General features: G+C 32.5%; 1 protein-coding gene and 1 long non-coding RNA gene across 2 annotated transcripts; one reads left to right on the top strand and one right to left on the bottom strand.

Annotated features, from left to right (window-relative positions):
* Positions 1-2,691: 2,691 nt before the first annotated feature.
* LOC114324073 (uncharacterized) lies at positions 2,692-20,955 on the bottom strand. Its single transcript, XR_003651476.2, has 2 exons — positions 20,639-20,955; positions 2,692-3,108 (listed from the first exon to the last, which is right to left on the bottom strand). It is a non-coding gene; the product is annotated as an uncharacterized LOC114324073 (long non-coding RNA).
* Positions 4,887-9,280, top strand: LOC145806243 (uncharacterized). The gene is made up of 10 exons (XM_082902686.1): positions 4,887-6,736; positions 6,823-6,972; positions 7,060-7,548; positions 7,766-7,819; positions 7,909-7,965; positions 8,058-8,154; positions 8,434-8,516; positions 8,604-8,699; positions 8,781-8,849; positions 8,993-9,280. Exons 1-10 carry the CDS (start codon positions 6,122-6,124, stop codon positions 9,278-9,280), a joined length of 1,998 nt encoding a protein of 665 aa, XP_082758812.1. The 5' UTR covers positions 4,887-6,121.
* Positions 20,956-23,355: the final 2,400 nt, after the last annotated feature.

Here is a 23,355-nt window from a genome sequence, read left to right as displayed (position 1 = left end):
ATACACTAAACCAACCATGAACAATGCCTAAAATATTAGCAATTGATAGATGGCCAACACTGATACAATCACATAAATCATATATTTATGTCAAACGACTTACAAGTCCCAATTACTTTTCATTTCCCCTCTTTCAACAGATAGGCATATAAGCACTACCCACATGCTCAACAGATATGTATAACAACAATATCCACATTCTCAGATAAGCAAATAAGCTATATCCACATTCTATAACAGATATGTATAACAACAATATCCACAGATAAGCATGAAGGCTATATCCACACATCACAAAGATAAGCATATAAGCTCTATCTTCACTTCTTTAGACAAGCATATGAGCTGTATCTACGGAGTTCATCCCCTATCTTCTCCCATCACTATCCGGTTTAGAGGTACATCCTCTATCTTCCCCTAAACCGCGGAGTACATCCCCTATCTCCTCCTCTACACATAACGTATACAAACACATTAGTTTCAGTTTGCCTAATCATCATGCATTGTCTACAACAATCACGACTATCCTCCACCGATAGCCCAAAGCAGTTATTTCTAAACAGAAAATAAATGCACAATGGATATTCAATCAACATTTCATTTCTTCATTCTTCTCAATTAATTATCCCAATTAATTAAACAATGTAATTAGGTTAATTCCCATAATTAACATTTCAACCCTTAGGTCCCATTTTCATCAATGATTCAACAATCATTCCATTTTTCTATGCCAAACATGCATCTAGGTTTATTATGAATAAAACCCCAACTTTTGTAAAATTACACAAAAGCCCCAAACTTTCACAAAATTACCAAACCAAGCCCAACATCTCAAAATACCAAAATTTAAAGACAAAATCCATAGAGAGGAGTAGGATATCCCTACCTTGAAGTTTTAGCCAAAAAGGAGATGAAGACTCGAAGATCAACTTGCTCCAAATCCAAACTTTTTCAGATTAAATCGAAGCTCTCATCACCCTCTATCTTTTTAACAAAGGCCCTAGGCTAGATTCACACTCTAGGGAGATCAAATCTTAGAGAGAGTGTAAGTGTAGGGAGAGAGAGGCTCGGATTAAGGCTTTGGATCAAAAAGAAAGTGAAAAAGTGATGTTTAAAATCGCTACTGTCCGCTGATATAAAACACGCTCGCTCGAGCGAAGGCCTGGTCGCTCGAGCGACCAGACACAGAAAACTCTCGCTCGAGCCAAGAAGTTCTCGATCGAGCGAAGAAAAATCCAGACCGCTCGAGCGAAGGAAGCTCGCTCGAGCCAAGAAAGACAGCTCTCAGGTCCAGAACCAGGTGCAACCGCTCGCTCGAGCGAGCCACTCTGGCTCGACCCACCAAACACGAACCCCACTCTCGCTCGAGCGACCAACTCCTCGCTCGAGCGAAAGTCCAAAATTCTGGGCAGCAACACTAGGCTCCCGAACACAACCAACCTGTAACAAACCTGCCTAACACATCCTATAACTCAAATATGAAGAAAAAGGAATGTAAACACGATAATAACCAACTACCAACATCCACGGACACATGTCCGGATCACTGTACAACAAGGGTAAACCCGGGATTGCTATAAAAAAATACAGGTCAACCATGTAAAGACAATTGATACGTGTGGTCGTACAAGGTTATCTCAGTCATTCTATAGTTACTCAAACAAAATGAAAAAAATGTGATAGAAATGTACACGGTAACATAGTTGTCAAATTGGAATTCAAATCATGAATCATAAAGATTCGTTCACTTTTTAGCATTAATCAAAAGATGCAAAGGCAGTAAAGACGATAATTTTTTTCTTTTAAATACAAGACCCATCATGCAATTCACTAGTATATGCATCATTGCCAAGCACGGTTTTATGAAGTCAGGTAAAAACAAAAGCAGAGAAACAGTGTGAGGGAGGGAATGCTGTAATTTCAGTAATAAAAGGGAACAAAGGTGTGTATCATAATGACAGTCTGTTTACATGGGTGATGTAACAGTCTCCATATGAAAAAAAGCACCAAATGTGAGACCCCACCTTAAACCAACCACATGAAGGTTGAACAATCTCACAACCTACACATGTTCCCGATCTGAACTAAGATTGCTATAAAAAACTAGGAAATACACCAACTGTCAACAGTACATCCTGAGAGCAGAAACTGCGGGCTGGGGAACAAATAGCATCATCCAGCCAATTGCACAAGGTTGTCAAAGATGCGAGCTAAAAAGTATTTGGGGACGGTTACAGTTAACAGCATCAACAGAAGTGACATCTCCATTTCCCAATACTAAACTCTCACCAATTACTTTATATTTATTTAGTGAAGTCATGCAGAGCTAACAATTTAGAAATTACTCAGTTACATCACATAGACAAGCTAGTTACATCAAAGAGCCACTTTGAAAACCCTAATACCAATTGCATGAAAAGAATACAGATTTTAACACAACTCTGTACAATATTGCATGGAAAAAATGCACAATACTGTAACAGACGAAACTAATTCTGAACATTAATTGTTCAACCAAACCGATCAAATCACGATCATAAGAAAACTGACATATTCAATAAGCGGGCAATGTATCTCTTGCTCACCTTGAATCCACTCTAATGTAAAGTACTCAACTAAGATTGAGCTTTCAGGGATTAATTATTTTACCGTAAATTTCAAATTATGGTCTCAAAGGCATGGCTAAATAGATTCAGAAACATAAGGAGCCACAATAGATTCACATTTTATGTTAAATCTAAGAACTATAACAAATAGATGATTCTGATTATTGAAACATTTAAAAAAGCATTATCAATAATATAATTAACCAAAAATTAAGATAACCCTTCACAACTACATAACCAATTGATTCAACACTACCAAGAATCAAACTTTATATAGTAACAGATAGAATCAACAAGCTATAATGCATATATAGATAGATAAATTAGTACCAGCTGGGCAAGTGCTTGTGGAAGTTGATGGTGTACTCGCTTGTGGACGTTGAGGGTGTACTCCCTAGTCACCACCTCTTCCTTTCTTCCCTTCGTCTTCTCCACCATTTTCTCTCTCTCTCTCTCTCTCTCTCTCTCTCTCTTCGAGCAGCACTACTCAGCAATGCCTGCACTACTCAACCATACAAGCAAATAAACACACTCTTCAGCTCATTTGTTATACCATAAATCAATCTCAATTCACAGAAAAAAAAAAAAAAAAAAAAAACAGATCTGCTCAATGTGGGTTCGACTATGGTACCCAAAAGTGGTATTTGGGTACCATACATGAAAATAATTTTGAACCATTAGATTGAAATCTTTAAATCTTAACCATCCAAAACCAAAACAAGTTAAAAAATAAATTAAAAAAAAAAAACTGGTTACCACCGGTCAATACACTCTCTCTACTGGTATTGTTTCTTGTTTCTCTGTACTCTCTTCTCTCTCTCTCTTTCTCTACTGTGTTCTTCTATCTCTATACTCTCTTCTCTCTCTCTCTACTGTGTGAGGGTTTCTACAAGCCCTTCTCTCTCACACCTGACCGGCCTCTCATCGCCTCGATCCCATTGTTCCACCACCACCGGCGCAACCCCGCCTTGATTCTGGCCACTCATTTGCCCTGAAGATCCTCGACAAAACCAGAAGCTCTGTTCAATGGCTACTTGTGATAGGAACAAGAAGAAAAGGGTTTGTTTTCTAAACATTTTTTTTTCCTTTTGGAACCTTTAAACTGGTTTTCTTTTGTTCAATGGCTTCCTCCGACTTGTTCATGGCTTTTGGAGTGAATATGCAACTGTATTATTGCAATCCCAAGTCTTCCTTTTTTGTTTTTTTTTTGATTTTTTTTGGGTTCAAAATCATCTGGAAGTGGTCCTGTTTTTTTTGGTCTTAAAAATCAAAGACAAAAGTGGGTGAGTTGGCTTTATTTTTTTGGGTTTCTCTACTTTCGAAACCTTTTTTTTTCCTTTCTGATTTTTTTGTTCAAAATCAAAGACAAAAGTAGGTGGGTAATTTGACTTTATTTTTTTTTTGGGTTTCTCTGCTTTTTAAACATTTTTTTTCCTGATTTTTTTTTTTAGTGAAAATGAATGACAAACGTAGATGGGTAAGTAGATGGATAGAGTAAAAATCATATATATATATATTGATTTTTTTTAAAAAATTATTTTTGTATGGTATTTTTTTGAATTTTTAGTATGTGGTTGGAGGTGGCATTTTTTTTCCCTCAATCCCCAAATCTTTCTAGAATATTGGGTATATGGTTGTCTCATATGCTTTGCAGTTTGTTTGGTTATGGGTATGAATTTTGTGTTGTCTCATATGTTGTGTTACTTATTTTTTAAAGTAAAGATGGTTCATGGTCCATATGTATTTTTTATGTTCTTTCTTTCTTTTTTTTTTCCGTTCTTTATCATTTATGCACCTAATTGTTTTTGGAATGGAAGGACTTGAATGGTTGACAAATTGTCCCATTCACTACTAGAAAAGGGGCTTTATGACATTGAATTTTTTGCGACGACTTAAAAACCGTGGCAAATAACAAGCTTTTGCAATAGTAAAAAACTTCATCACTAAATATAATTTTTTGCGATGGAAATAATCCATTGCAAAAAAGAAGATAATAAAAAATGATATTTTTAGTAATGGGTAACCCATTACGTCACAAAAGACGCAACATATGCAATGGTACGTTACTTCCGTCGCATAGCAATGTTTTATGCTTCAGTTTGATTTGATTTTAAATTTTATAAAATCATAAATAATAATTTGATCTTTGATTTATTCTGAAATCTAATCGTGCACCTCTCTAATTTGACAAGTTATTTGGTAATTTTTGAGCAATGTTCCACATCATTTTGAGGTGATACTTATCTAATTATCTTTCAAAACTAACTAAAAAATATTAAGTGTTACTATTTTAATTAATAAAAATCATATTATGACATTTGTAATTTTTCATTTTCGAGCAACATGTCTGATTAATTAAATGAAATTAACAAAAATCACTATTGGAGAAAGGTGAAAATCCTCTTAGTTAGGGGTGGACAAATATCCACAAGATCTATCAAAATCGAATTGACCAACTAATCTGTCACAAAATAAATGATTTTAATGGTTTAAATGGATAGATGCAGATGGTTTTTCCTCAATCAGCCTAAATTCGAATGGACTATAGATATGGAAAGTCACTGCACCTAATTCGATTTGCTTACACTTTTAAAAAATGATGTTATATTTTTCTCTTAATCCCCAAATCTTTCTAGAATACTAGGTATATGGTTGTCTCATATGTTTTGGAGTTTATTTGTTTGTTTGTTTGTTTGTTTGTGGGTATGAATTTTGTGTTGTCTCATATGGTTTGTTACTTATTTTTTTTTAAAGTAATGGTGGTCCCATTTGTAATTTTTATGTTTTTTTGTTTCTTTTTCTTATTTTTTTCTTTATCATTTATACACTTTGTTTGTTTTTGGAATGGAGGGACATGAATGGTTGACAAATTGTCCCATTGGTGGGTAATGGGGACTTTGACACTTTTTGCTAGACAATAAATGGTTGAGTTTTTTGTATTATCTCATGCTTTGTTGTTTATATTTTTAAAAGTAAGATAGTTTATGGTGGCCCCATTTGTGGTTTTTTTTTTTTTTTTTAAAGTCTTATTTCTATTATTTTTTTGAAGTAAGATAGTCCATGATAGTCATATATCTATTATCGGTTTGCTTTGGAGATTGTGTATATGGGACCATATGCTTTATTACATTTATTTTTAAAAGCAATATAGTTCATGTGATCCCATTTGTGATTTTTTTGTTTTGTTTCTTTTTTTTTTTTTTTTTTAAAGCAAGATAGCCCATGATGGCCCCATTTATGTTATTGTTTTTGTTTATAGAATGGAGGGATATGTAGGCTTGATTAATTGTCCTATTAGTGAATAACTAGGACTTGGGTGAGTAATCTTAAAAGAATATATATATATATATATACACACAATATTTATAGAATACAATGAAAGAACACTACAAAAAATTAATGATATTAATAATATGTTTTAATTGTAGTGTTTTAATATATGATTAAATTTTCATAGTATGTTTTGGAATTTAAATTTGGTCTAATGTATTTTTTGTTATTGTGTTTAGCTAACCATGACAACTCGGACAGCATTGAACTCAGTTTATGAGTTAATACAATTGCTTCAACCATTACAAAAAGAAGCTATCAAATCAATTGGCTTTGGAGGTTTATTAGAGCTTAAATGCACGAGATTGCCACGACAACTCTGTGAATGGTTGGTTGGTTGTTTTGATCATACATCTCGGTGTTTATTCGTTCATGGTAAAAGAATAATTATAACACCATTTGATGTAAGCCACATATTAGGACTTCCTTGTAAGGGATCAATTATAAACGTAAATGGGGACCACACTGATATTGAAGAGTTGTCGAACAAGTATGGTGTTAAGAAGTGTGGTTCTATTTCATTGAGGTCTTTAAGGAATGAGTTGTTTGATATGAAAGTAGACGGGGATGATTTTAAGGGAAGATTTGTATTGTACATTCTAGGTTCTCTTTTGTGCCCTACATCGGAGTTGTCAATAAATCGTTGTTTTCTCCATTCCTTGAAGGATATGTCTTCTTTACATAAGTTAAATTGGTCAAAACTCGTCTTAGACTTTTTAGTCGATGGTGTGCGAAAGTACAAGGACAAAGGAGAAGGAAAGGGACAACGAGGAATTCGAGGTTGCTTGTTTTTTCTGATGGTATGTTTCTAAATCATGGTAAACAAATGATTGTCTATTTAGTGCATTCTTGAACTTACTAATCATTACATAACCATATCATGTAGTTATTCTACATTGAGCATGTGACACCTGCTGTGGATTTTGTTAGTCCATGTGCAAGTAGACAAGCACCTCGTTTAGTATATTGGACAGATGAGGTGATTAAAAAGAGAATCTCCATGTTAGAAAAACTTCAATACCAAAACAACAAGAAGGTAATCTTATGTGTTATATAATTTAATTTGTATGCGTGTTGTAATTAAAGAATTCGTTTAACATGTTTGTTATTATTTTCTTAATAGGTTGGTTTTATTGTTGAAGATAATGATGTGAGTGTAGAGCCAAACATAAATGCACGGCTAAGTAATGTTGAAAAAGAAGTGAAAGATTTGAGAGGAGACTTAAATAACTTAGTCGTTGGTGTCAGTCAATCAATAGAATCTGCCAAAGAAGAGATTTTGATAGCAATTGCAAAAGTAGCTAATGGGTCATGGGCTATTGAGAAGGAGAAACACTCTCATGATATCGATTGTCAATTGAAAAATGAAGATATCTTGGATGACAAATGGAGTCCCCCACCTTATGCTTTCCAAGATCGTACGTCTCCTATGGATAAACAACTCAAACAAGAAAATGAGGGATTGCCTAAGATTCCATTAGGTGATCAGTTCACATCGTCCGTATCTCCATTTGCACCATTTTTTAGTGAACATGAGCTACTACAACCAAAGTTACCAAAAGTGATTTTAAAAAGGTCAATTCCGGTAGATGATGGTGCCAAGTCTTCAACAGTTTTGCCTTATCATATGAAGCTTAGGAGGGAAAGCAAACGAAAAAAAAAAGCAAACATATACTTTCACCCTATGATGTTGAACTTGGCAAGGTAAGATACATTATTATTATTATTATTATTATTATTATTATTATTATTATTATTATTATTATTACTATTTGTTTTGTTTTGTTGTTAGAATTGAAAGTAGTTATTGATTTATTTGTGTTATGTAGAAATATAATATAACAAGCAAACAACTTGACATGTTGCCTAAATATGCACAAGAGGTAATAAATAATATTTGTACACATAACAATTTTTTTAAAAATAATTCATTACAAATGAACTTAGTCACCGACTGATTTATGTTATACAGGAAGCTACAATGAAAAATAAACAAGTTGTTGTGTTTCCTGAACAACATTCGAGAAAGGTATACTTATGTTTTCTTATAGAAACTCATTTTTAGGAGAATATTCAATTACATACTTTATGAAAATGTTATTAATGATTGGTTAAAAACAGATTTCTGAGTTGTTGAGTATGCCAACTCCCATGAAAGGATTTGATTTGCCACCGCTTTCAGTTGAGGATAAATTGATAAGAGACTATTTGTTTCATCGTAGTAAATAGGAAAGGTTCTATTTCTTTCAAGAAATATTTTCTTTTATGTTTCATGTATTTATATTGTCACATTGACATGTTTCACTTAATTAATATGATAGTGAAATTCTTATTAACTTTGATATTCAACATGGAACGCGCAAAAACATATGGACATTAGATCGTGGTTGTTGGCTTGATGGATAAGTAAGTAGTAAACCATTGCTCAAATGAATTTATAATGTACAAGATAATTGCATTTATTGATGAGTTTTTGTTTCTTAGATAATTACTTTAGTTGCTTTGCAATTTACATTAAAGCAAAAGGATCGTATCCCAGATGCGAAATATTCGGCGTGGTATCTACCTACATATTTTTCGGTAATTTACTTATGCATTTTACAATTAAAAGCATTTGACTACGTAGTTTGTGTTATTGATATTTATACTAATTTTTATGAGTTGTAGCAACATATTTTGCAACACAAGGTTCATAAGCCAAACATGCTCAAGTCCTATTTTGGAACAAAACGGTACACGGGAAAAATTGAATCATGTGAAAGGGTATTGATTTGTTATTATCTCAGTTTACTTTTGTTTAATATGTTAATGAATATGATAGTGCTGATTATTGATTTAATATAGGTGTACATTCCAATTAATGATGCGGGTGAACATTGGTATATGTGTGTGGTATACATGCGACAACAAATGGTATATATCCTTGATCCGTATATATCAAGAAGAAGTAGAACTCGGCCAACTCAAGTAAAAAAAGTGGTATACATCCTTGTACAATGTCGTTATTTGTATTTTGTATTGCATGTTCTCCTACTAATTAGTTATGTAAATAACAGGTTGAAGTGTTACATGACTTATTGGGAATTCAGTACAAGAATGCATATACAAATAAAATTACCGAGTTTCCAATTAGAACACTTGAATGGCTTCCACAACAAAGTAATGGCTATGATTGTGGAATGCACGTCATCAAGTATTTTGAATTGGTGCAATTTATTGATTCCGAAGCTTGTTTGCTTCAATTTGACTCGTGGGATGCTAGACAAAGATTAGCACTGGGCTTAGTTCGAGATGCAAACAATAAAATTGGGTCAAGAGTGATAGAATTGGCTTGTGATAGATAATTGTCATGTATCATTGATGTTGTTGCATGTTCATACTTGAATTACGTGAATTTCAACTGAATTTGTTTTGGGGAGGATGTAGAGCAAATGGATTTTAATCGTATGATTTTTGTCGTTTTTTAGTAATTTGGATTTGGATTGTACATGGGCAGGGTTTGAATTAATTATGACTTACCACTTTATTATACTTCAATGACTCCACTTACTATTTCATTATTCTTTACTTACCATTTTATTCAACCATACTTACTAGTTAAAAAGACTCTACTTACAAGTTTATTAGACTTAACTTACAACTCAAATAAGCTTCACTTACTACCACTCAAATAAATTTCACTTACTACTTTATTACTCTTTGCTTACTATTTTATTCAATCATACTTACTAGTTAAAAACACTCTACTTACAAGTTTATTAGACTTAACTTACAACTCAAATAAGCTTCACTTACTACCACTCAAATAAATTCCACTTACTACTTTATTACTCTTTGCTTACTATTTTATTCAATCATACTTACTAGTTAAAAAGACTCTACTTACAAGTTTATTAGACTTAACTTACAACTCAAATAAGCTTCACTTACTACCACTCAAATAAATTCCACTTACTACTTTATTACTCTTTGCTTATTATTTTATTCAATCATACTTACTAGTTAAAAAAGACTCTACTTACTAGTTTATTAGACTTAACTTACCACTCAAATAAGTCTCACTTGCTACCACTCAAATAAATTTCACTTACTACTTTATTACTCTTTGCTTACCATGTTATTCAACCATACTTACTACTTAAAAAGACTCTACTTACTAGTTTATTAGACTTAACTTACCACTCAAATAAGTCTCACTTACTACCACTCAAATAAATTTCACTTACTACTTTATTACTCTTTGCTTACCATGTTATTCAACCATACTTACTGCTTAAAAAGACTCTACTTACAAGTTTATTAGACTTTACTACTCAAATAAGTCTCACTTACTACCACTCAAATAAACTCCACTTACTACTTTATTACTCTTTACTTACCATTTTATTCAATCTTACTTACTAGTTAAAAAGACTCTACTTACTAGTTTATTAGACTTAACTTACCACTCAAATAAGTCTCACTTACTACCACTCAAATAAATTTCACTTACTACTTTATTACTCTTTGCTTACCATGTTATTCAACCATACTTACTACTTAAAAAGACTCTACTTACTAGTTTATTAGACTTAACTTACCACTCAAATAAGTCTCACTTACTACCACTCAAATAAATTTCACTTACTACTTTATTACTCTTTGCTTACCATGTTATTCAACCATACTTACTGCTTAAAAAGACTCTACTTACTAGTTTATTAGACTTTCCTACTCAAATAAGTCTCACTTACTACCACTCAAATAAACTCTACTTACTACTTTATTACTCTTTACTTACCATTTTATTCAATCTTACTTACTAGTTAAAAAGACTCTACTTACTAGTTTATTAGACTTAACTTATCACTCAAATAAGCCTCACTTACTACCACTCAAATAAACTCCACTTACTACTTTATTACTCTTTACTTACCATTTTATTCAATCTTACTTACTAGTTAAAAAGACTTAACTTACTAGTTTATTAGACTTAACTTACCACTCAAATAAATTATACTCACTACTTTATTACTCTTTGACTATTCACATGTGACTCATATAATTCACATGTAACTACTGAAAATGATTGATCATGACACTAGTACATATGACTATTGACCATTCAAATGATTGAACATGATTGACATGACATTAGTACATATGACTATTCACATGTGACTATTAACAATGATTAAAATAATACTAATAGATCACGTGTGACACCCTTATTTAACCTCACTTGTATACATCACACTTCACTACAAGCCTAAGTACTCAAAATGCCTAAACGAAAATCTGAAAATATTGCATCATCTAGCTCTACATTTAGTCATGGTAGTGATGATGATTTTCAAACGCCTCCAACAATAGGTTCCTATACTGATCCATTAGGAAAGACATAGTATGGAACCAAACGTCACTTCCATAATAAACCTCTTTTCATGCATGATCCATGGCAATCAGATGTGGGTCATGTAATTGTTGGTCATGCATACGATCATTATAGCGATCCCGGGTTTACCCTTGTTGTACAGTGATCCGGACATGTGTCTGTGGATATTGGTAGTTGTTTATTATCTTGTTTGCATCCTCTTTACTTTGTATATTGAGTTATAGGATGTGTTGGGCAGGTTTGTTTCAGGTTGATTGTGTTTGGGAGCCTAGTGTTGCTGCCCAGATTTTTGGCCCTTCGCTCGAGCGAGGAGTTTGTCGCTCGAGCGAGAGTTGAGTCTGTGTCTGGTGGGTCGAGCCAGAGTGGCTTCGCTCGAGCGAGCGATGGCGTCTGGTTCTGGACCTGAGAGTTGTGTTTCTTGGCTCGAGCGAGCTTTTCTTGGCTCGAGCGGTCTGGTTTGTTCTTCGCTCGAGCGAGAGGTTCGCCGCTCGAGCGTGCTTCTGGTTACAGACCTGAGGGTTCAAGTTGTTGGCTCGAGCGAGCATTCTTTCGCTCGAGCGCACTTCTGAGTTTTTGGCTCGAGCGAGAGTTCCTTGGCTCGAGCGAGAGTTTCTGTGTCTGGTCGCTCGAGCGACCAAGTCTTCGCTCGAGCGAGCGTGTTTTATATCAACGGACAGTAGCGTTTTGAACATCACTTTTTCATCTTCTTTTTTTGATCAAATCATAGATCCGAGACTCTCTCTCTCTAAACTTACACTCTCTCTAAGAATTGATCTCCCTAGAGTGTGAATCTAGCCTAGGGCCTTTGTTAAAAAGATAGAGGGCATTGAGAGCTTTGTTTTAATCTGAAAAAGTTTGGATTTGGAGCACGTTGGTCTTCGAGTCTTCATCTCCTTTTTGGCTCAAACTTCGAGGTAGGGATATCCTACTCCTCTCTATGGATTTTGTCTTTAAATTTTGGTATTTTGAGATGTTGGGGTTGGTTTGGTAATTTTGTGAAAGTTTGGGGCTTTTGTGTAATTTTACAAAAGTTGGGGTTTTACTCATAATAAACCTAGATGCATGTTTGGCATAGATGCATGTTTGGCATAGAGAAATGGAATGAATGTTAAATCATTGATGAAAATGGGACCTAAGGGTTGAAATGTTAATTATGGGAATTGACCTAATTACATTGCTTAATTAATTGGGATATTTAATTGTGAAGAATGAGGAAATGAAATGTTGATTGAATATCCATTGTGCATTTATTTTCTGTTTAGAAATAACTGCTTTGGGCTATCGGTGGAGGATAGTCGTGATTGTTGTAGACAATGCATGATGATTAGGCAAACTGAAACTAATCAATGATGTGTGTCATGGAGCTTGACGGTTGATAGAATACATTAACTATGTGTATTGAGTGATTGTATATAGAACCCATGTGTTTGTATACGTTATGTGTAGAGGAGGAGATGGGGGATGTACTCCGCGGTTTAGGGGAAGATAGGGGATGTACCTCTAAACCGGATAGTGTTGGGAGAAGATAGGGGATGAACTCCGTAGACACAGCTCATATGCTTGTCTAGAGAAGTGAAGATAGAGCTTATATGCTTATCTTTGTGATGTGTGGATATAGCTTTTATGCTTATCTGTGGATATTGTGGTTATACATATCTGTTGTAGAATGTGGATATAGCTTATATGCTTATCTGTGGATATTGTTGTTATACATATCTGTTGAGAATGTGGGTAGTGCTTATATGCCTATCCGTTGAAAAAGGGAAAATGAAAGGAAACTTGGACTCATAAGTCGTATGACATAAATATGTGATTTATGTGATTGTATCAGTGTTGGCCATCTATCAATTGCTAATATTTTAGTCATTGTTCATGGTTGGTTTAGTGTATTTCTACTGGGCTGTGGCTCACCCTATATGGGAATATCATTTTCAGGTACAGGAAGCATGCCACCTCCAAGGACATAGCTTGGGAGGCTAGAGGCGGACATACTTTTGTCGGTTTACTTTTGCTGTATTACATGTAAATTCAAGCCAAGGGCTTAATGTGTATGAGTTAGTACTCCTTTTTGTGTAACCAAGTGTTAACTTGGAAAGCTGTAAGCCCGTAGGGCATTTTGCTTTTGTTGTTAACATGTAATACTTATGTAATAAGACTCTGAAGTTATGGAAGAATATGGTTATTTCATATGTTAATGAATCTCTTAATTGATGGGTTTAAGGTTATGAATTTGAGGGCGTTACAATCATCCACCACATGGGGTTAATGTTGACAGAAACGACTTGCAATGGCAAGACCTCTTCGAAAAACGTTGTGAACTTGAGATATATTGTCGATGGCATGGGCTACGGGTTCCAAGGGCACGTTCAGCTGAACTATGCAGAAACAAATCATGCGATGATGCAACAGTCATATCAAGGCTATAGAGAGAGAATACACAGATGCAACAAAGATTGGATAGATTTCATTACATTGAATATGCCAAGAAAAAATCTCATTTTGATTGTGACAATGCTATCACAACAATCATTGAAGATCCATTGCTAGTTTCTGATCCAGACATTTCAAACTTCTCTGATGATAGTGATGATGACTTTGTAAACTATTTGCCAAATAGTTTATGTGTTCGTGGAAAACCATTATGTTGTTACGAACATGGTGAATAAAATCGTAATGGTAATTATTGTGTTGATGAATGGTAAGTAGCATAAGAACAATTAGTAAGCATTGCCTTATAGATATAAGTCATACAACTTTTTACATTTCATTTACTATTCAAATAAACTTTACTTACTACCACTCAAATAAACTCCACTTACTATTTCATTACTCTTGGCTTACCATTTTATTCAATCATACTTACTAGTCACGAAGACTCTATTTACCAGTTTGTTGGGTTTGACTTACCACTCAAATAAACCTTACTTACTACTACTTAAAATAGACTCCACTTACTACATTACTTACCATTACGTTGTTATGAATATGATGAATGAAATCATAGTGGTAAGTATTGTGTTTGAGAATAGTAAAAGTCTTACACTATCATTTGTCTTATACATATAAAAAGTCACATGCCTTATAAATATAAGCCTTACACAAACGAGTAATGCCACACAAAAAATCAAAATATAAGGCTGATTGCTTTGATTGTCTCGAAGATTGTTACAATCACTTTGACAAGTCAATTGTCCCTCCTACGACACGGCCATAAATGCTGTCAGGAGTTTCTGAGCATGTACGTACCTACATAATGTAACTAATAATTAATAAATTCTGAAACATAAATTTTGTGAATAAAAGTTAAATAAAAAATTATTACCACAAAGTTAGGATAGATATTGGAATCGCATCCCATTATATTGTAGTCAGTTCCAACAAAAGTAGAGTGCCCATTGGAACCATATCCCATTATATTGTAGTCACTATTAGTAAAAGTAAGGTCAACATTGAAACCACCTTCTTGGTGCAACATGCTTGCCCCTGATACATAAGTATCTTGTGTAGGAAAAGAATCAATATTCTCATTTTCTAGTTTTGGACACTTATTCCTCGTATGACCAGTACCTCTGTAACAAAACACATTACACTTAGGATATAAATTTAATTATAATTCAATACACTTACTAGATAAATTAAATTGTTAGATACCTGCAATGACCACATTTTCTTGGCTTTGAAAACTTATCATTTGCAACAGAACGACTTCCCTTCGTCTTTGTAAAGGGAGGATCACCAACACCAAAATGTAAACATGTCCCTTCAACATTGGCTTTTCCTTTTGTTCCATTTCCTTCAACATGTTGGACATACAAATCTTTCATTCGACATGTTAACTTTGTCACTGCATCCCTAGCTTCTTCGTATCCATTGGTTAAGTGCGAAGCATAATAGCACATCTCAGTACATGCACTTGACAATGCACCAAACCGTGTTGTTTGCGTAACCCATTCTGGAAAAGGGGTCTTACCAAGTAAAGTGGAAGACTTGACATTTTTTGTCCACCTTTGTAATATACAGCTAGAGGGAATTTCTTTCAAATGCTCCATTTTCATGATTGATACCATATGGGAACAAGGAATTCCACATGATTCAAAATACAAACAAGAACATTTCATGGCATGATCACTTGGTCGATATTGTACATTCCATGTGGATTCCGAATGTGTATACATAGACAAATAGTATACGTGAATATCTTCTATATCAGTTTTTCCTGACATAAATAACACTTGCTCGGATTTTATTTGTTCGCGAAATTTGAAAAATATGGCACGAGTAAATATATCAGCTGCATGTCTTTCAATCCTTTTCATACCTGTAGAAAGAATAGGAGTGGTATTCTCAGTTTCGGATTGTGCCTTAGCTTCGTTATGGCGAAGTCTTGCAAGTGCTCTATCATATGCCCTTACAAATTCAAAGAGCCTTAGGCGCACCTTTAGGAATCGATTCAAAAATGCATTCATACTCTCACAACGTTGCGTGCTTTTTGCACCAGCAAAGAAATGTCCGTGGAGGTATGCTTCAGCCCATAGAGTACGCTTGCAATATACATCTACAATCCACTTGTTATTATGAAGGCCATACTTGTCTACAAGGTTCTTCCACTCTAATTCAAACATTTCTTGTGTACATTGCATTGACATGCATTTTTCAAAGCTATGAAGAAATCCCTTTGTGTGGATATTGGAAAGAGCATTCATTTTAAGATGCCATTTACATTATCGATGTCGAGTAGTAGGCATAACTGTTTTGATTGCTCTACACATGGCCTTATCCCCGTCAGTGATTACGGACAGAGGCATCTTGTGATCCATCGCATCAAGAAATTTCTCTAACACCCATATGTATGTCTCTACTGTCTCGGAAGCTAACAGTGCACACCCAAAAACAGTCGTTTGAAAGTGGTTGCTCACACCTTGTAGTATCACAAAAGGTTTGTTGTACGCATTTGTCCGATACGTAGTATCAAACATCAACACATCACCAAAATACAGATAATCTGTTTGAGATCCACCATCAGTCCAAAACAAATTATTTAATCGATTTTCTTCATCTACATCATATTTATAATAAAACATTGGATCTTGCTCTTCTTTACCACATAAGTAAGCCAAAGCACCTTCTGCGTCACCATCGACAACTTGCACTCTACGCTCAGTCCAAAAATGGTTGTACATGTCCTTCTGTATGAACCTAACATTCTCATAACCACCTGCTTGTTGTGCAGCAAAGTCCATAATGTGGCTTGTCCTCATACCAATATGATGCATTGCATTGCCTTGTGCCTTGTCGGCACTCGTAACATTCCGGTGTGAGCGAAGAAATTGAACACCAAGAGGCCCTATCATGGAATGATTGTGCTCCTTGAAAAATTCATTCACTTCATATTTGGAAGTACTCCGATTGTATTTGATACGAAAACAAGCACGACAACCAACTCTAGTTAATTGTTTTGGTTCTCTTTTACGTTCTTCAACCTCAAGGTATTTGGATTGTCTATATCCTTCTTTTGAACATACCCAACTCCTTGATATAACCATATTATTCTTGTCCTTATACAATTGATCCCTTCGAATACTAAAGCCTTTTACCTTAGCATACGAATTATAAAATCTTTCTCCGTTTTCTTCTGAATCAAATGTCATTTCAAACACATCCTTTTCAGTTAATTCATCTAGACGCTTAATATCTCTTTCGGTTGGAATATTATTACAATTGACGATATTATCTTCGTTATGAATATTATACTCACCATCATTACCGTCATCATCAACTAGTTCATATATAATGTTATTCTTGTTTTGCTCAGTGTTGTCTTCCATCTGCAATAAGCATAAACAAATTAATTAAGAAAAAGCAAGTAGAAAATGGTAAGTAAAATACTAGGTGGTAAAATAGATGGTAAGTGGTAAGTTGAGTCACAAAGAGTTGCTAGTAGAATGAGAATGAATGGCAAGTGTTGTGTTTTTGAATGATAATTAAACTCATTTAAACCACACTTACTACTCAATGAGACTGTACTTACTACTTTATTAGAATTACACTTACTACTCAATGAGACTCTACTTACTACTTTATTAAACTTGACTTATCATCCATTTAAACCACACTTACTAGTCAATGAGACTGTACTTACTACTCTATCAGAATTACACTTACTACTCAATGGGACTCTACTTACTACTTTATCAAACTTGACTTATCATCCATTTAAACCACACTTACTAGTCAATGAGACTGTACTTACTATTTCATCAGACTTGACTCACCACTCATTTAAACCATACTTACTACTTTATTAGACTTGACTTACCGCTCATTTGAATCACATTTACTATTCAATGAGACTCTACTTACTACTTTATCAAACTTGACTTATCAGTCATTTAAACAACACTTACTACTTAATAAGACTTTACTTATTATTTTATCAGACTTAACTCATTTAAACCGCACTTACTACTCAATGGGACTGTACTTACTACTCTATCAGAATTACACTTACTACTCAATGGGACTCTACTTACTACTTTATCAAACTTGACTTATCATCCATTTAAACCACACTTACTAGTCAATGAGACTGTACTTACTATTTCATCGGACTTGACTCACCACTCATTTAAACCATACTTACTACTTTATTAGACTTGACTTACCGCTCATTTGAATCACATTTACTATTCAATGAGACTCTACTTACTACTTTATCAAACTTGACTTATCAGTCATTTAAACAACACTTACTACTTAATAAGACTTTACTTATTATTTTATCAGATTTAACTCATTTAAACCACACTTACTACTCTATCAGAATTACACTTACTACTCAATGAGACTCTACTTACTACTTTATCAAACTTGACTTATCAGCCATTTAAACCATACTTACTAGTCAATGAGACTGTACTTACTATTTTATCAGACTTGACTTACCACTTATTTAAACCATACCTACTACTCAATATTTGACTTACAACTCATTTAAACCATATTTACTACTTTATCAGACTTGACTTACCACTCACTTGAATTACACTTACTACTCAATGAGACTATCCTTACTACTTTATCAGACTTGATTTACTACTCATTTAAGCCACACTTACTACTCAATAAGATTATACTTACTACTTTATCAAACTTGACTTATCACTCATTTAAACAATACTTACTCAATGAGACTCTACTTACTGCTTTATTAGACTTGACTTATCAATCATTTAAACTAAATTTAAGACTACATTTACTATTTCATCAAACTTGATTTTTTTTTTTCTTACCACTTGAATCTCGAAATTTTTCTTTTAACTAACTGAAATATTATTCCAACAAAACATAAAAATTTATAAATTCAAAATATAATGGAAGTGAAAGTAAAAAGAGAGAAACTTACCTAAGAAGTTCCAAATCAATAACAATTTTATCTTAAAATCTCCAAAAGTTTTAGAAATGAACATCCTTGACTTATCAATCATTTAAACTAAACTTAAGACTACATTTACTATTTCATCAAATTTGATTTTTTTTTTTCCCCTTACTACTTGAATCTCATAATTTTTCTTTTAATTAGGTGAAATGTTGTTCCAACAAAACATAAAAATTTATAAATTCAAAATATAATGGAAGTGAAAGTAAAAAGAGAGAGACTTACCTAAGGAGTTCCAAATCAACAACAATTTTATCTTAAAATCTTCGAAAATGTTAGAAATGAACATCAAATTTTGTTTATGGAATCCTCAAATGAATTTGAAATTTTTCTATATTTTGCTAATCATATTTCTCATTAATTGCATTTATTGTGGTAGATGAAAAAGATACTAGGTTTCATTTATTGCCATTCATTGCCATTAAGTACATAAATAAAAAAAAAATCATATTCCATAAAATGTAAAAAATTATAATAAAATTTATAAATTTCATATTTATTTTGTATATATATATTTTTTTTGTTTACATTCTAGTTTATAAATTTTATATTTATTTTAGAGGTTAGGTGCATTTTATTAATGTTTGAATGGTAAGTGTAGTTATGTGGAATAATTACAACTATATCAAGTAGTAAATGTGTTTTGTTGTTGTAATAAATTGAAAAACACTCATTTAAACCATACTTACTATTTTATCAGACTTACTTACCACTCATTTAAACCACATTTACTACTCAGTGAGACTCTACTTATTATTTTATTAGACTTGACTTACTACTCATTTAAATAACACTTACTACTCAATGAGACTCTACTTACTACTTTATTAAACTTGACTCATCACTTAAATAACACTTACTACTCAATTAGACTCTACTTACTACTTTATCAAACTTGACTCATCATTTAAACAATACTTACTACTCAATGGGACTCTACTTACTATTTTAGTAGACTTGATTAATTAATTATTTAAATTAAACTTAAGATTGCACTTACTATTTCATCAAACTTGATTTTTTTTTTTTTTACTACTTAAATCTCATAATTTTTCTTTTAACTAGGTGAAATGTTGTTCCAACAGAATATTAAAATTTATAAATTCAAAATATCATGGAAAGTTAATGTAAAAAAAGAGATAGAGACGATAGAGACATAGATTCTTACCTAAGGAGTTCCAAATCAACAACAATCTTATTTTTAAATCTTCAAAATAAACATAAAATTTTGTTCATGGAACCCTCAAATAAATTATAATTTTTTCTATATTTTATTACTTATATTTCTTATTAATTGCATTTATTATTTTCAAGTGTAATAAATGAAAAGGAAATTAGGTTTCATTTATTGCTATTAAGTAGATAAATAAATAAAAAATCATATTTCATAAAATGTAATAAATTATAATAAAATGTTTAGAATTCAAATTTATTTTGTTTATTTTTTTCTTAAATTCTATTTTATAAATTTTATATTTATTTTAGAGATTTTGAAAATTTATTATAACTTAATTTTTTAAGTTTACCTGTTACCTGAATAGCAGGTTAAGTGTATTTTATCAATAATTGAATGGTAAGTATAGTTATTAATAATAGTAAGTATAATCACATCAAATAATAAGTATACTTAGTTATTGTGGTAAGTTAAAAACCACTTTTTGGTTTCAAAACCATTAAAAATTACCTTATTTTTTACGAAACTACCTAGATTTCTTAACCTGGTTTTATTATTATCAATCAATAGTTAGATTTAGTTTACTTTTATATCTAATGGTCCAAAATTATTTATGTATGATATATGAAAACCACCTTCATGTATCATAGAAAAATCCGCTCAATGTAATCGACAAGCACATAGAAAGCTTTAATGAAGAGAGAGAGAGAGAGAGAGACCTGTGGGCTTGGATTTGGAAGATGGAGACGAGAGCGAGGACTAGAGAGTGGTTGAAGTAATAATAAAGCCCTAATTGTACACCCTAGTTATGCTCTATAAGCTGCTTTATGGGTTTTGTTTTGGACCCGGGTAGATGGACCAGCCTTTTCCCGAGCCCACATCAATGGCTTTTGGGTTTGGGTTTGGGTTTTGGTTTTGGTTTTAGTTTTGGTTTTGGACCCAATCTGGTTCGTTTACTTTGCATTTGATTGGAAAATTTAAGGAGGGATTTAAAATGAAAAATAAAAAAAAGTATATAAAATGTGAATAAAATATATCTATATCTCAACTCGTTTCACACACCATTTCTCTTTTCCTTTTCAAATCTTTCTCAAAATCCCTCCAACTAAATACAGTATTAAGGAATTGAAAACGATCATATTTTAAAGCATCTCCATCAAATTAATTAAAAGTTTACTATATTTTAACTTGAAAGTTACTTTTTCTATTTTGACTATACACTTTCTTAGAGCATCCGTATCAAGTTAGCTAAACTCATTTTTTAGCTAGATTAGTGGTACTGTTCATAAAAATGGTCTGCATCAGTCTCGCTACTGTTTATCGTTAATATACGAGTGCTACAGTACATCGCTACAACAAACGAGGCACTGTTCATCACTAGTTGTGCATTATCGAACGTCCGCCCGGAAGTCTAGCTAGCCGGACGTCTGGCCGGTCAACCGGTCAACAGTAATTATTTATTATTTCTATTATTTATTTATTTATTTATTACATTTCCTCCAATTTTACCTTTTGTAAGACATAAGAATTGTTTTGTTCATAGCTCATCAATTTAATTATAAAAAAAAAGAATAACAAATATTTTAATAGCATTAAGTTAAAAATGGAGAGTTTGATGCAGTGGGGTGACTAGCTAAAATAGAAGAATGGCTTTTTAAGTTATAATTTGACTAAAATTTTGAAGAGGTTGATACTAATGCTCTTAAATACATTATCTAACAAACTCTCTATTCTTTTTCTATATTCTTTTTATTCATTTTAATTTAGTATTATTTTTTTATAAATTGAACATGATTAATTTCAAAATATGAAAAGTAGTATTTTTTTAATATTTGACTTGATGAAAACACTAGTTACATTTGTTGAATCAAAACCACCAAAATTAAAATGACTAACTTTATAGTTATAGTTTGATGGAGGTGAAATTTAGTGATTTACTCACTATTTTAGTTAAAATATTAAAATAACTAATTTGATGGTGATGCTCTTAGGCTTCGTTTGGGAAGTGGTTTGGCTTTTTGACTATGTCTAGGGCTACTAATTATAGTTTGAATATGATATTTTGTGAGAGAAAAAGTGAAATGATTATTTTAATTTTTTGATTGGATTTTTTGGATTGGATTTTTATTTTTTGATGGAAAAGTTTGTTTGGATTGGATTTTTTTATTTTTTTTATTTTTGTGAGAGAAAAAGTAAAATAATTATAGTTTGAATATGATATCTTGTGTTATTAACTTTTTAGCCTATTTTATCTTTTTTTGACTAAATTAGTCCCCAACCTCAAAAAAAATCACATGCCAAACGAGGGCTTAGTATTTAGTTTTGTTTGTTTTTTTTTATTTTATTGTAAATAAAGGGTACATAGAAGGTATTAAGGATTTCGTAAAAATTTATAAAATCTCATATTGAGAATAAATGAAGAGAGGTTGTAGAAGATACTCTATAAATGTCTCTCTTAATTTTTGTTAAAAAATATATAGTATTAGTCATTTATTTTCTAATATACCCAAAATATTACTAATATAAGAAGGATTTAACTGTTATATTTTGATCGGTGTGGGTGTAAGTTATTTTAAAATCATTTTAAGTGGTTGGTTTGATTCTCAATTTTTCCTAGAATTCTAAATTCAGGTTCGTTTGGAAAGTGGGTCGACTTTTTGGCTTTTTTGGTTATTTTAGCCTAGGCTAAAAAGCCTCGTTTAGGATGAATTTTTTTGGTTTTTTTGACTTTTGTGAGAGAAAAATATAATGATTATGGGTTGGATGTGATGTTTTGTCTTGTTGGGCTAAAAAGTCTATTTTGTTTTTTTGTAACTAAAATAGCCAAAAAGCCCCAGGCTTTTTCTTCCCAAATGAAGCATAGAAACTAATAATTATAGTTTAGGAATAGAGAGAAAGGATTACGGAGAATGGAACACTATAAACTAAAAAAGTATTAAGTAGTTCAGGATATTATCTGACAATGCCTTCACCAATCATCAAATATCATGCTCTTTTGTTATTTCTCATGACTCAATACAGAATCGAGAGTGTCACCTTTTCTATTAATCACAACACTTTGACACCACCTAACAATACCCCTACCAATTATCAAATATCATGTCCTTTTGCTATTACTCGTAACTCAATATAAAATCATGAATCTCACCTCCTCACCAAATAACTTTTATAAACTAGCTAGTCCCTCTGGTTTCCCCTCAATATCCAACCTTGTTACTAGTGAAGTTATTCAAGTATTTTGTTCGTCTACATTTGAACATTTTGAATTGGGTCATTCTATTTTGGTAAGCCTCTTGCTGAACTAGATAATTTATTTATGCTCTATTTTTTAAGCGATGCGAGAATTGTAAAAAAATTGATGATGTTGAATGCACTTAAATTTCTCTTGAAATGTTGGTGTAATTTACTTTCCTTTTTTTTTTCCCACAGATTTATA

The sequence above is a fragment of the Camellia sinensis genome, chromosome 13, assembly GCF_055761805.1.
Source record: "Camellia sinensis isolate YWXY chromosome 13, ASM5576180v1, whole genome shotgun sequence".
NCBI lineage: Eukaryota > Viridiplantae > Streptophyta > Magnoliopsida > Ericales > Theaceae > Camellia > Camellia sinensis.
The sequence above is the reverse complement of the archived record's forward strand: the minus strand, read 5'-3'. Positions and strand labels throughout refer to the sequence as shown.